The sequence below is a fragment of the Poecilia mexicana genome, unplaced genomic scaffold (genome assembly GCF_051168715.1).
Source record: "Poecilia mexicana isolate PSO_F unplaced genomic scaffold, ASM5116871v1 scaffold_9, whole genome shotgun sequence".
Lineage (NCBI taxonomy): Eukaryota > Metazoa > Chordata > Actinopteri > Cyprinodontiformes > Poeciliidae > Poecilia > Poecilia mexicana.
In genome coordinates this window covers 29,067,106-29,081,467 of record NW_028263378.1, presented here as the reverse complement: position 1 = coordinate 29,081,467, position 14,362 = coordinate 29,067,106, and the positions used below count along the sequence as shown (strand labels likewise).

The following is a 14,362-nucleotide window of genomic DNA, read 5'->3' as shown; positions in this document are numbered from 1 at the left end:
GAGTGAGACCAGATTTTATTTACCTAGAGAAAGCTCTGAGGGGCAACTCTTTGCACAGATCAGGTTGAACAGTAGTTACAGACTTGCTCTCGTCACATGACCAGTCTTCTTACTTCAGACCAAACTGAAAGGTCCTCTTCACTAACTAGCCTTTGATATTTACATGCATATGACTGCTTTATTGACCGTCGTTGTCCGGCCTTACTAAAACAAGTAAGCAATGTTTTTGCTCCGATTGTTCTTTGTGGTGTTTTTTTTTAGCAAACCTACGATAAAGAAACATGCAGCTCTGCCTCTTGATGCCGAATGTTGCACAGTCGAGCAGGTCCAGCCGCCTCAGCTTGCTCTTAGTCTGCCACCGCTGCCGATTGTGGTACAGATGTCCCGTTTCTGTGCTGTGATATGAAGTCTAGTAACCGTCAGGAGGGTTATCACCTCCCCTCTCCCCGGTGTTGTTTCTTTGGGCCAGTAAGAACACCTCCACTCTTCAACATCAGTGAGCATGACTTACTTAATAAAGCATTAGTTGCTTTTGGATCTTGATTTTTTTTCTTGGTTGTTCTCTTTTTGTCATGTAATCCACTTGACTTTGCATTCGGTAAGTAGGCATTGGTGTTAGTAACTTAAGATTTTCTTGATTTCCAAAGCTGTACAAGAGAACATACATTAAACACGATCAAAGTATCTGTTGTCGTCTTTGATTCACCAGCAGATATTCACAGGGTTCCAACATAACTCCAGACTTTTTTTGTTAACTAGAAATGTACATGTTCACTGTAGACTTGCAGCTGATGTTTGACTCGAAATATTAAGGAGCAAATATAATGGATAGATTGACAAACAGATGAATGGATGGGTAAGTGGATAAATGGGTTGAATGGTGGATAAACAGATGAATGGACCAACTAACAAACACGGCTGGAACAGAGAAAGAAATGTAAATGTTTTCATATAATGGCCTGGAGAACCCTTAAAGGGACACAGTGCCACTTTATATATACAAAAGAAATTTCACTTTGCAATTTGAGCTCTCAGACTTTGGAGAGAGATGCAGTTTATTTTCCTCTATTTTTTTTTTTTTGGACTGGAAAGTTGGAGTTCTGAGTTTAAGTGGAACAAAGCATTGGATTAAGAAATATTTCTCTTAAAGTCAGCAGTCAGGCGGTCCAGTTCCACCAGGTGTTTGCTAATTGCAGCTCCTGTGGGCACGTGGGACGTCATTGTGTCAGTGAAGCAGGAATCAGATAAAACCCACCGCTTTGGTTCAGCTAGTTTATTTTTCATTTGAATTCTACAACAATGTAATGCTCTATAAAGTAAATCCAACAAAACTAAATATCCAGACTGAACAAGGAGCACTTGTTGTTACAGGAAATGGCTATGTACAGCTACACACTCCTCTGACAGACAGAAGGTTCAAAGTGCTTATCAAACACAGAGGAAAAGAAAAAAGAAGTAAAACCAACCAAAACATGACTGATCCCTTTGTGAGAGACCCGTAATAAACTGCTTGGCACCAGTCTCCACCAAAAGAGTCCCACTCACTCAAGTCAGTCTCTCACAGCAATGCCTGACACAAGCACACACACACACACACACACACACGTCCAGTGATTACTGGGCCGCTGCAGCGAAGCCTCTGATAGAGAATGTCGGCGCAAGCTGAGAAGGATAAACATCTGCAGACCGAGAGGACTTCTTGGAATGGGGGGGAGGGAAACGGGGAAGGTACAGCAACAAGTGTGTTGAGCGACACTCCTACACACATAGCACCAGCTCTCACCATCTCATCATGCTCCTTTCAATACTGAGAAGCACAGCGCTCGTTCAGTCGCAGCTGATCTGTGGCAGTGTCGACTTAATGTCGTGCAATATTCATCAATATAGACAGTTCACATTCATGGATTGTTTAAGATAAGATGGCGGCTCGTTAGGCCTGCAGCGGGGAGGAAATCGGATGTTGTGAGGGAAGATTAAAGAGCTTTAGCCTCACAAAGGCCTCTGAAAGTCAGAAAATATATTTCATTTCGTTTTGTTCCTTAGACCAATTGTTTAAAAAATAAAAATAAAAAAAAACACGTTATATAGTGATAAACAAAAGTTTGGAATGAGAATGACAGATTATCTCAAACATGTTAAAATTAAAAGAGTCCTCCGCTAACGGGCGTACACACAGTTGAATTAAAGCACATGCGGCACTCCCACCGGAGGGCAGCAGGAAAGCTAACGCACTGTTATCTGCAGGTCCACTGCACGCGACAAGCATTTTCACACGCAAACGCACCACGAGGCGTTCAGGACCCACACTCTCTTAGATACATTTGTGCACTTCAGCTGATCGAAATAAACATGCTGCTTCCGCACCTAACTAGGGCTGGGCGATATGACTTGGATACAAAATCTCAGATTTTTATTTTCATACCAGTTCCTTTTCACACTGATTTTATTGTCTCGCTTTCTGGTCTTACAAAGGAAATAAAAATATTTTCAAAAAGTGGCTTTTATTTCAATCAGGCCTTCTGTGGGATGTACGACGGAGTATAAGTATCAGGCTACGAGAATTTTTAATTACAAGAATAGTCATAATATTAGCGGGGGAAAAACGACTCGTTTTTTTAACCAAACGAACGTCTTTAAATTACGTGGGGAGGGTCGTCATAGAGAAAAAAGCTTCGATAGTTAAAAAGATCAGTCTGTGTGATTCTTATAAATAAACTCAATCGTTTCAAAGTCTTGCTAAAAGTCTAAGCTGATGCGTCATTTCCTGATTAGAAAAAACAACATTGAAGTAGAACTTCACGTGCTCAACATTCCTCATTTTAAGTTTTTATTTTTTCGGGGAAGTTATAAAATTACTACATTCTCCTAATTTTACGACCCTATCCTCGACTGTATTCTTATGACTTTATTTTTGCAATTAAAAAACAAATAAATAAAAGTTGTAGTCTGGCGCCATTCTGTGGTGAAGTTGACCTAAATTCATGGAAGCTGTAAAACACGATGAAATCACTGACCTTTGGAAACTCAAGGAGTGCATTGGTGAAAAAAAAATCTCGATTTTCCATAAATTTAATCTTTAAAAACAAAACAAAACAAAAAAATAATCAATTTATCGCCCAGCCCTATGTCTAAACAACAACAAAAAGACGATCATTGGGATGCTAATCTATTCTTTGAGGTCTGTACCTTTTTTATATTAAAAATGAGCAAAACAGGAGAAAATGTATTGAACAATGACAAAATACCAAGGCCTTTGTTGATGACAAACGTCACCGAGCATCTAGAAGTCAGGTGTGCGTGTGTATGAACAATTACAAAGTAGAGGTAGTGTGTAGAGATGGTTTGAATGGAGTCGTAAATCGAAGTTAAGATGAGATGCTTTGATTTTGGGTTCAGGCTGTTTGTTTTGGACCACTGTTTTCTCAGTGCATAGATGACGCTGACTACTGCTAACCCACTGAAAGTTTCATTCAAGATGGCGCCCCTTCGCCCCGTCACGGACCCCACCGACAGATTAAACCAACGCAGCCAATCCTAGAAGGACGAGCCTGTCAGAATCAGTTCAGAACCATCTCTCACCCCCCTGATTATCCTGCAGCAATTGAATTATCTGGATTCCTAACAGCAATTTAACAAAAACTCTTTAATAAATAACCTCCAAATAATAAATCGCATTTAAAGGAGAAAACCACTGCAGCATCAAAACAGGACATCCTGTTTCTCTATTAAAAACAACAAAAAAAACAACCCTGTTCCTTTTCTGACAGGATGCAAAATATAGGTATTTTTGTGCAATTTTTAACAAAAGAGAACAAAGAAATAAAAAAGAAGTGTGACTAATTAAATGAGCCACTATTCAAGAATTCTATACAGTTTTCTCAAATGCTATATAGGTATCTGAATATATTATTTCATTCATCTATTTTACAAAAAGAAAAAAAGAGTGCGTCAGTGTGTGTGTGTGTGTGTGTGCAAGGAGGTCATTGAATCGGATGTGCCGCAGAGAAGCTTTGCTGTCTGATCTCACAGAGAGCCCTTCCTCCAGCTGCTGGTCTCCCAGAGCAGCAGGAGTCGCTTCTGCAACACCCAAACGCTTCCTGACCAGATTTCCACCAGCAGACTGACCACCTGCTGGGAGCTGAAGGTTCAGTCCTGCTGTTTCACAGAGTTTCACACTGCAAAAACACAAACTCTTAAGTACTTTTGGTCTAGTTTCTACTGGAAATATCTTTGTACATTTGAAACAAGACAGAAATTAACCTACAAGATGTAGGGACTTTTAATTCCTTAATACTGATCAAAATGTACAAGTTTCACTGGCAGATTAAATATGTTTTTTATAAGTAAAATAATCTGATAATGAAACCAGCACTTTTTCCATTAATATTAAGGAATTACTGACTTAAAACAAGATCCTACATCAAGCTGGAGAGTTACCTGTAAATTAGTTTTCACTTGAAAGACATTTTAGTAGAAACCAGACCAAGATAGTTTGGTTTAACGCTCCTTACGAAGCCTTGAAATCTGAGATTTCACTTGGAACAAAAGAACCAATTAGACAGAAAAATGTGCAAACCAGGAAAAAACAAAACAGTGGAGCCTGAATGGTGCCAGGGATTTCTTTACACCATTTGTGTGAAGATTTCTGAGACGGGGAGATTCTCTTTCCACTTGTTGGTTTGTTTTGTTTCTCGGTCCAGAGGAAACACTTGAGCTCAGTGTAAGAAGTGACGTCTGCAGAAGCTCTGGGTGGCGGCGCGGTGCTGGAGCGGTCAGCTGTACGGAGCTCCGCACCGAGACTTGCTTCTCTCGGCACCTGGAAGTCCATTCTCGCTCCTTGAAGTGCAGTTTCCTCACTGCCACACACACACACACATACAGACCCTTCCAGACACCAACATTCAGAGTTCTTGTTGCGTAGCCAGCATGTCATCCTAAAAATATACACTTTAAACTCCAGATGGGCAACACACACCCCACACACACACGGGACATTCTGCGTAGCTTCCTGTGCTCCTGAGCGGTGCGTTTGTGTCGGCGGCAGGTGGCCCGACCCGGCCTGACCCGGCCCGGCTCCTCTGCGCTCCGTCAGTTGGAGCTTGCCGCGATGGGTTTCTCGAGCTCGAGGTCGAGAGGAGCGGAGTTGAGCTGGAGGCTGCTGTAGCAGTTCTTACACACGCGGCACGGCTCGAACAGCTGCTGGCTTGGCACGGGGATCTTTTGGTCGCAACAGCTGGCGCAGAACACGTTGCCGCAGTTCCTGCAGAGGGAGACAGAGGGCGATCACGTCCTCAGCTAGCAGGCATTTCTGAGGCTAAACAAGGCACGGTGGGTCTGAGCGATCAGCAGCTCCTGTTATCGTTCGTTTGGACCTGCAACACATGGTGAAACAGGCAGGAACACAAAACACAGGAACATCACTGAAATATCACTACATGTTCTGACACGAAGCAGAGGAACGGCTGAACTATCGGCTCAGATGAGGACGGAGACGGGCAGAGGAATCACATCGCTTTGTTTCATAGCCAGGATCAGAAACTCAAAGTTTTCTGTTTTTTTTCTGATCAGTAAACACACCGTAATAAAACTTTTCATTATAAACTGAGTTTTAACTAAAATGAGTTTTAAGCCTTTTGAGCTTCTGTCTTTCATGGAACATGCAGAATTTGGGAACGTTGGAAACCATGGTAACAGTAAGGAAACACATTCTATAGAGAACAAACAAGACTACGGCCGAAACGACTAATCGCAAAGAATCGATTATTGAAATAATCGTCAAATAATTTACTAATTGATTAATCATTAGCTGGATACTGATTCAAAAAGGAAGAACAACACAAATATATAATATATTTGTATACATTTTCATTAAAAAATAAACCTTGTAAATTTGTTCTACCTCATGTGGATAAGTGAAGCAGCATGTTGATGTTAGAAGTAGTTTTTAGGTTCAGATGCATTCTTTGCTAAAAAGGAATGCTACATTGTTGCATTTTGAGGAATAAAATTATTTTCTTATTTTAAAAAGGGATTTATTTAATATATTGCAAATATGGCAAAAAAAATTGTCAGAATGTGGCAATTTTTAAAAATCTGATTAATGGTTAGAATAATCATCAGCTGCAGCCCTTCATGAGACTGTGGTTTTTGTAATGCTAGCTGGATTACTTGGACTAATTTCATTTAAATGGCTAAAAACAGCTTAAAATATCTGCTCAGTCAGTTTTACTTTGTTTTCCAACAGTAAACCTGTTTCACAGAGCAACATGACCTTTGCTCCAACTATAAACAATTATTGCTTGGTAGTACAGTTAAAAGAAAATCTATTTTTTATAAATACTTGTATTCTAGTTCTGAAATAGAAAAAAACAGAATCAGTTGAAATCAGTATTTGACAAGAGAAACATGACAACCAGAGACTGGCCAGTAAGCGAGACAGACGCCAACACTCAGATCCCCATGCTCACATTCAGATGTCAGGCCATGCACACACACCTACACACACTGTGGTGCTTCCTGAACCGAACTGAACCGAATAAAACAAAGAAAAAAAAAAAAACAACTTCTGGGTCTCTGGTTTTTTTTTCAACCAAGTGATGGCAGCAGCTCTGGGAGCCATGCTGTGGAGCTGGAGGGGGGTGGAATGTGAGGGGGGGCGGGGGCAGCATGCTGCCGGGGCAACTGGGTGCTGATGTGCCGCTATGGTGGGTTGAGGCTGAGGCAGTCCACTTCTGTTCTGGTTAGCAAATCAATTTCTATCATAAACTTTTAAAAAAAAGGAAAAAAGAAAAAAAAACAAAAAAATCAGCCTTCGACCAATCACAGCTGGCCTGGTCACGGCGCCATGCTTTCACTTACAGCCAGTTAAAAACAAAACACTCTGTGGAACCGTACAGCAGGACGAAAACTCTGCTGTCAGAAATCAGCGTGTCCCTGTGAAGCTACTGATCAGTTTAAAAAAACAATAATAATCAACCAAAACGGAGCAGGTGAGGAGAAAGGGGATGTGAGGGGGAGGGGCTTGGATTAGGATTAGGAGGAGCAGGGTACAGCGGTGGGAGGGTTGGGCGGGATCTCACCAGACCTCCTGGACTGCCTCTCTGCCACTGTAGAGGAGGAAGAGGGGCAGACGATGGGTAAGAGCTGCCGGAGCAGCGCAGAAAACATGAGCACAGCAACAACACACTTCCTGCTCAGCGCTTCGGTTAGGAGGAGTGACGACAAGCAGCCGTTTCTGAATCCACATCCTGACCAAACATGGTCCTTTATCTAAAAAACCCAAAGAAACCAAGGCTTCCTAAATATTTCACATGAAGACGAATCAAAATGGCAGCACTTCGATCCACCGAAACATCCTTCTGAATATGAGGGCATCATGCCTCTCCAAAACAGTTCAACTCAATCCAACAACTAGTCACCATGGCAACATACTACTCAGCGCCGACAAAGGGAACCAGAAGTTGTACAATGAGACGCTCTGTGTTCTACCACAGATGAAGCTACAGTCTGATAACAACATCTATCTTTAGTAATTAAAGGACATTCTTGGAACAGCAGTTCTACTTTTTGAACCTTGACAACCAAATTAATTTTAGGGGATTTTATGCAACAGACCAAGAGAAAATAGTGAATTAATGAAGTGAAACAAAAAGAGCAGCTTTTTTATTAAACTATTTTAGCTTTAAATACAGCAGAGGGGTAAGTCCACCTATTGGAGACGCATCTGTAAGAAAATCTGAGCCAATATTGATATCCAATATTTACAGATATTGTATCTATATATACCTGTTGACATCTTGGACAAAAAAAAAACAAAACAAAAAAACCCAAAAAAACAGCTGACCTCTCCATTACATCTCTGCTTCAGGTAAATTCCCACAATCCTGTGCTGCATCACTGTTAGTCACATGACCAACCTACTGCTCATCCTGTCCAGAACCAAACGGTAACAAGAGAGAATGAGAGAATCAAATCTTGGTTTTATTCATTGGACTGATAGCAATGTATTAAAAAATGACCAATATAAATAGAGACATCTGTGTGAATGATTAATATCGGCTAATAAAGAACATCCCTGATTATTATTTTCACAAACTTTTAAAATCTCGTATTATTTTTCCTTCCACTTCACAACCAAGCGCTGCTGTGTGGTGGCCTGTCGCATACAGACACAACGAAACACTGAAGTGGAAGAAACAACTAAATATAACATGTTTAAAATGAATGTCCTGGCCAGGGCATTTGAGACGGGTAAATTTCAGTCAAAGTGTTTCTATAGCATCGACCAAAAGCTCAACAAATACAGGAGATATTCACGGGACGTTATATCTCACTGGTATCCCGGCAGTACTGATTGGTTGGAGGTGAGGCGGTCAGTGGGAGTCCAGCTCACCTGCAGTGATGCTTCCTGGTGGCCAACCAGAAGCGGCTCTCACAGCCGTAGCACTGAGCGGCCAGGTGGTCAGGGTACCAGCGAGTGACCTGCAGCAAGCACACAGAGCCGTTCACCACTCCCGTCGACGGAGGAGTTCTGGGTGGTCTCCACGGTGACGGAGTGGTTCTTGCTCACCTCCGTGTCCTGCTTGTCCACCTGCTCCCAGCTGGCCTCTGAGAAGAGCTCCGTGCTGCAGCGGGACAAGCAGTTTGGGTCCAGATTGTACTCCGAGTCGGTCATTGAGGTCTGGACAGAAAGAGACGGAAGCTGAGTTACATCCACCATCAAACTGTGGAAACTGAAATTACAAAAATACATTTGCTTAATAAAAACACCCCAATTTCTAAAAAAAAATAAAAAGTAAAAAAAATATTTTTTTGCAAAAAGTTTTGGAGCTGGGATGAGGTGGTTTTGTAGCCGTATCCATGTATTTCACAAAGCTGCAATGGAAACACTTTTTGTGTCACGCAAATCACGTGACGAGCAGCTGGATGAGTCTACTGGCGAAACCGTCAGAGACGACAACAGGAAGTGGTAGGAGAAAGATGGTTTGTCTTTGTTTTTTATGCGTTTTGAACAATGTGCAGCTGGCTCCTCCAGAACCGTCACAGCTTCACACAGCTCATAGAAAGTTGTGCATCATTCTACAGTGAAGAATCCCAAACTCTTCTGTAAAATCGCCAACTACAGCTTCATCAAATGCCGCATACGAAGCTGCTCCAAAGTTTAAGAGGTTTATTGTGCCAACGCCTGAATAAGACGTCAACCTTTCTCTGATGGCTGATAGATGATGAGCGCTGAAACTACAGCTGAATTATGAATAGATATCATGTAACTGTTTACATCTGTGGCTGTCATAATTTTTAATGACTTATCCTGTGAATTAGCTTATTCATGTGTGATTTAAAGTCTTTTCTTAATGAAAAGACTGCAACTGCAAAGTTTTGGGAGGGTTTTGACACTGTCAGAATGTAGACAAAGATTTGTGCACATTTTTAATAAAAACAGCATGGAAAGTTACATTTTTCTCTAAAGAGTAACAGGCAGAGCAGCGTCTCACCAGTTCGTCACCCACATCTCCGTTGATCCGGTGCGATCCGGCGTGTTGCTGGTTCTCCAGGCGGCTCCACAGCTCCTGCACCTGCTTCTTCAGCGTCTCCACCTCCATCTGGTGCCCCGCCTCGATCTGCCTCAGCCTCTGCTGGATGGCGTCCGTGTGCAACGTGAGCCCGTCGTCGTCCAGGTGGCTGCGGGTCGGCTGCTCCGGGCTGACGGCGGCCCGGCTGGGAGCGGCGTGGCAGCAGCGGTGCTGCAGGCAGACGCCCCGTGAATGGAGGACCAGGGAGTTGCAGCTGGCCAGAGACACCTGTCGGCTGAGCGGGGCCCGCTCCCCATTCCCTTTGGCCCAGTGCGGTCCTACGCTGGGGTCTCCGTCGGAGCAGTCTCCGTTGTAAAGCCCTTCCCTGCTTAGCTCAGCACTGGCAGACTGAAAGGCACTGACCGAGGCATGCTTGCTGCCTCCGTTTAAAGTTCTGCTAAAGCCGAGCTCGGTCGCCTCCCTGTCCTTCCTGAAGCCGGGGTGTTGGCTCCTGCCGTCGCCGTGCGGCTGACGGTTGGGTAAAACACTTGGCTGTCCAGGAAGAAGCTCCAGCTTGTTGCAGGCTTCTTCGGTTAAAGTCTCTGTGGAGCTCTCCATCAGGGACGCCTTCTTGTCCAGCGGCTCGTCCGATTCTGAGGCGGCGTGCTCGGGTTCTGAGGCGGGACCGGTCTCATCTATGTCCTGCTCCTCTGATGACCCGCCCACGAAGCCGTTAGTAACAGCTCTATGGGATTCAGACAGCGGCTGCTCTCCTGAGCTAGACTCTTCTCCGACAGCAGAGCAGGTGACGCTCTCCTCCACAGCGCCCTCTGGTGTTTGAGTTTGGTCGTTCGGCTGCTGATGGAGATCCTGTTCCTCCTGTGAAGGCAGAGGAGCAGAATCCCCATCGTCCTCAGCCTCCATCTCGCTGTTGTCAGGATGGTGACCGTTTGTAACCATTTCTCTCTGTGTCTCCATCGTTGGAGTTTCCCCCTCACTTTCAACTTCCTTCTTCACTTCTGTGTGAGCAGCAGCAGCAGCAGGTCTCTGCCCCTGGAAATCTGCTCCCGTTTCCTGCGTGGCTTCCTGTAGGATGTTCTCCATTTGCCCCTCAGCCATGCCGACCACCACAGAGAGCTCTGCCTCCTCTGGTCCCCCCTCTGGGCTGACCAGGGCGTCCTGTTGGAACGCGGCCTGGGATTCGCGGAGCTGCTGGTCATCACCCAGCTCTGACTGCTGTCCGTCCGTACACGGCCCCTCTCCGCCGGCCTGCGGCTCCTGACTGGCCCCTCCTTCAGGGCCCACTGCCATGTTGAGCTCCAGAGAGCGCCGGTGGTCCTGCCACTTCTCGTTGAGGCTCGGGTCACTGGAGCGCCGGTTGGGAGCCAGTGTGCTTCCCAGCTCACACGCACTGGGCAGGTTGTCAAAAGAGCGAGTTTTTGTTCGTCTAAACAGGAAATGAGGAAAACAATTCAGCGGTGAAAACACAATTAAACCATCTCAGCACTTCTGGCTAAGATTTAAAGAGTATTAGTATTAAGTATTTGTGTCAACCAATCAGCTTCATCAAAACATGAAAAAGGCAAAAGATTATAATAGGAACACAGACTGTCTTTTTAAATACTCTTGCAGCCCAAAATGGTCTTAATGCATCATTAAGACCATTAGTGCCTTGCAGAAATATTTATAGATATCTTAACTAGGGACAGGACTTTTTATTAAATAGATTTGAATTTATTTAATACATTTAATCTTCATAAATTAATCCACTTTTTTCCAGTCGTGCATTTCTGGTACATCTGTAAATCTGATGGAACAAGGAAGATCCACAAACAGTGATGGATGATGAAGCTGCTTGTTTTAAGACCCATCAGCTGATTACTTCATCCAGGTGCAAATAAAATGATGATTTTTGTAATGAAATGCTTTTATGTTTGCCTGTTTTAAGAATGTTTAGTTGCTGTTCCATTATGTGATGTCTTCCAATAACGCATCACTAACTAGTCCAATTTCCTGTCAACTTTTCACATGTTTTAACACAGTGAGCTGCTGGTGGTCTCCACCAGGCTCAGCAGCTTTTCTAGGGGAAACACTGTACAATAAATTATTTCCAAGTATCTGTTTAAAAAAAAAAGAAGAAAACAACAAAAAACTGCAACATTTAAATGCAGTTTCAGAGGAACCTTTGCAAGGCACTGCATGACTGCTGGGCGACATAAAGCTGCTGTGAGGTCTGGTAAAAGCAACGTCAAGAAGCAGAAGGATTGTTAAGCCGGGACCCTCTGGCTGTTGGGAGTCCTCGGTTTGTGTTTATCTTACATGAAGCAGGAAGTGGGGGGGTCGGGTGCCAACGCGCCAGGCTCACCTGCCCAGGGGCGCATCCTCCGGGTTGGCACCGGGCACAGGGTAGGGAGCACAGGAGTCGTCGGAGGGAGTGGTGGGGGAGGAGCTGGGCAGGTAAACTGCGGTCCACAGCATCAGGTTCCGCACATGACAAACTGGGTGGAGAACCTGCGAGCAGAACAAACCCAGCAAATGGGATCAGTGGGATATAAAAGCAGAAGTCTTAAAAGTCTCAGGTTTACCTCATTCAGCTGAGGTCAGCAAAAGGTCCGTTTTTACACCAAAGTACGCGTTGTCGCAAAGTAAACTACTTGGTGGGAAACGGTGTTCAGAGCCAAATGTTTTGTATGCAACACCAACCTGAAAATGTTGAGTCAGCGTAACCAGTGTAGCACAAAGAGCAACTGCTGCTCTTTGTGCTTCACTCATAGGTGTGTGACGGCTGCCCTGGTTAGAGTTTAGATCAGGCCTGAAAAATCCGACCCACCCAAGGCGCTGTGTAAGAGTCCAATCTGACTAATTAACTTCAACTAGACGCCTGAACCAAAAGTAAGCTTGACATATTCTTTTAATTCTGATTTTATTGTTTTTATTGAAGTGAGAAGTGTAACTTCTCCCATATTTAGCTTTAGTTTAACATCTTCCCGCTCCATCTTGTCGCTTGTTGTAACCGCAGAGTGAGTCGGGTACAAATCACACGTCTGGGATGTGTGACTGAACAGATCACATCTCTGCTGCAGCAGCAGAGCAGGGTGGAGCCGCGCATGCAGGCTGTGCGCTGCGCTTGTTACAGTCTGATTAACTTCTGCATTCTACTTACTTCATTTCCTCAACAGGTTCAACTATCAACACTGTAGTAAGTAGATTTATATCATGCATTTTCATTTGGTTCTCTCTGTGTATTTCAGGCTCATTAAACGCGCCACACAAGCCTGACCCAACGATTAAGCAAATAATTCTGATCTGACCCAATAAGATTGTTGGGTCAGGTCTGGGCCATAAATATAAACTTTAGCCATGAAAGAAAAGAAATGGGGCTAGGTAGCCAAAAAGCTCTTCAGTCTTACTAGTACCCACTTGGAAATGAAATGAAAGAATCCGTCACGAGAAACGTATGCAGAAATCTCAACTGTGAGCGGACAGTAAGCCTGAGCGCGTGGGAGCCTTCAGATGGAAGTCTGAACAAGATGTGACAAGAACATCTGCGTTGTCAGAATATTGTTTTCAAATTTGCTAAAGGGGGAATTTCACTGCCTACAATAACAGCAACCACAACAATGCAACACTTGGAAGACTTTAAATCAAGTTTGAAAGCAGAACAATTAGCGATAAATGTAGAACGCTGTGAAAGTCAAGACTATGGTTTCGTCCCGTCTGTTTCCGGACTCCACAGTTAGATGTTTCTCATGCGTCGTCTTGTCGAGCTTTAATCAACGTTCCTGTGAGTGAAATGGACTGAAAGAGGCCTCTAGAGATGCAGGGTGAAAACACGCAGAGCGCCGAGGCCCCGGCCCCTGGGGGAGATGAGCGGGTGAGACGTACGGTTTCAGAGTGGGAGGAGTACAGCATGTTCCTCAGCGTGCGGTTGGCTGGCCGCAGCAGCGACCACACAGAGCAGGTTCTCTCCTGAACGTGTCGGTCCTCCCTCTCCTTGCCGCTGTTGCACAGGAAGGTGCCGAACAGACAGGAGTAGGTGTGCTGCACCAGCTTCACCTGCACATACACACACACACACGCTGACATGCATAGGCTTGTAAACAATCCATCGCAAGTGTACAGATCAAAAGAAGTTCTCTTAGTGTTATTAACACTCCCTGAAGGGAACTGAGATGTGTGGTGATTAGAGGAAAACCATCCTCACTTCTAGACAGGTAGACATTCAGAAGTGGTGGAAACAATATGAACTAGCAGAGGAGCTCGTACCAGGAAGGCCTCGTTGAACTCGAAGGAGCATGGGAACTGCCTCTGCAGCTGATGAACGCAGTCCAGCCACTGCAGGAAGACGGGGCAGCGCTCATTCAGGTCCTCAGAGTTCTCCCCGTGACCACAGCGGTCTGCAAACTTATGGCCAAAGTCCAGCCACTCCGTTTCCACCAAAACCTGGAAGCCCTGTGCAAACGCATCACACCTTTTCACTGGTAGGAAACAACTAGAAAAAAAAAACTGACCCTTTTTATGTCATAAGTTGCATTTTGGATGGAAAATTCTGCCAAAGTGAGCATTTTAACTTGCAGAAGTTGAAATAAGTTAAATTCTTCCATTTTTATACAGCATTACTGATTTATGTCTGTCCACCAAAGGCACAGTGAAGGTCCTTTTAGTCTAATTCATAAATGCTCCTTAAACCAGCTCTCACCAATAAATAATTGATAAATTTCATTCAAAGGGGCCATATTATCCATATTTCCAGGTGCATAGTGCCTCTTTATAGCACAATCAAGTAATTATGTTACCTTCAGTTGCTATAAAAATGATTATATATATCAAACATGACTTAAAAAAATGTG

At 44.1% G+C, this 14,362-nt stretch overlaps 1 protein-coding gene across 2 annotated transcripts in view; it reads right to left on the bottom strand.

The window, feature by feature from the left end:
• Positions 1-1,258: 1,258 nt before the first annotated feature.
• mtmr3 (myotubularin related protein 3) overlaps positions 1,259-14,362 on the bottom strand; it is a 37,530-nt gene continuing 24,426 nt past the window's right edge. Inside the window, exons 14-21 of one of the 2 annotated variants that reach the window (XM_014972463.2) lie at positions 13,779-13,964; positions 13,398-13,568; positions 11,878-12,023; positions 9,495-10,959; positions 8,570-8,680; positions 8,393-8,481; positions 7,080-7,106; positions 1,259-5,260 (exon numbers count right to left, since the gene is read on the bottom strand). In XM_014972463.2, coding sequence (XP_014827949.2) covers positions 5,089-5,260; positions 7,080-7,106; positions 8,393-8,481; positions 8,570-8,680; positions 9,495-10,959; positions 11,878-12,023; positions 13,398-13,568; positions 13,779-13,964 — 2,367 coding nt within the window. In that variant the 3' untranslated portion in view covers positions 1,259-5,088. The remainder of the gene's footprint in view (positions 5,261-7,079; positions 7,107-8,392; positions 8,482-8,569; positions 8,681-9,494; positions 10,960-11,877; positions 12,024-13,397; positions 13,569-13,778; positions 13,965-14,362) is intronic. The other variant, XM_014972467.2, reaches the window with a different exon arrangement.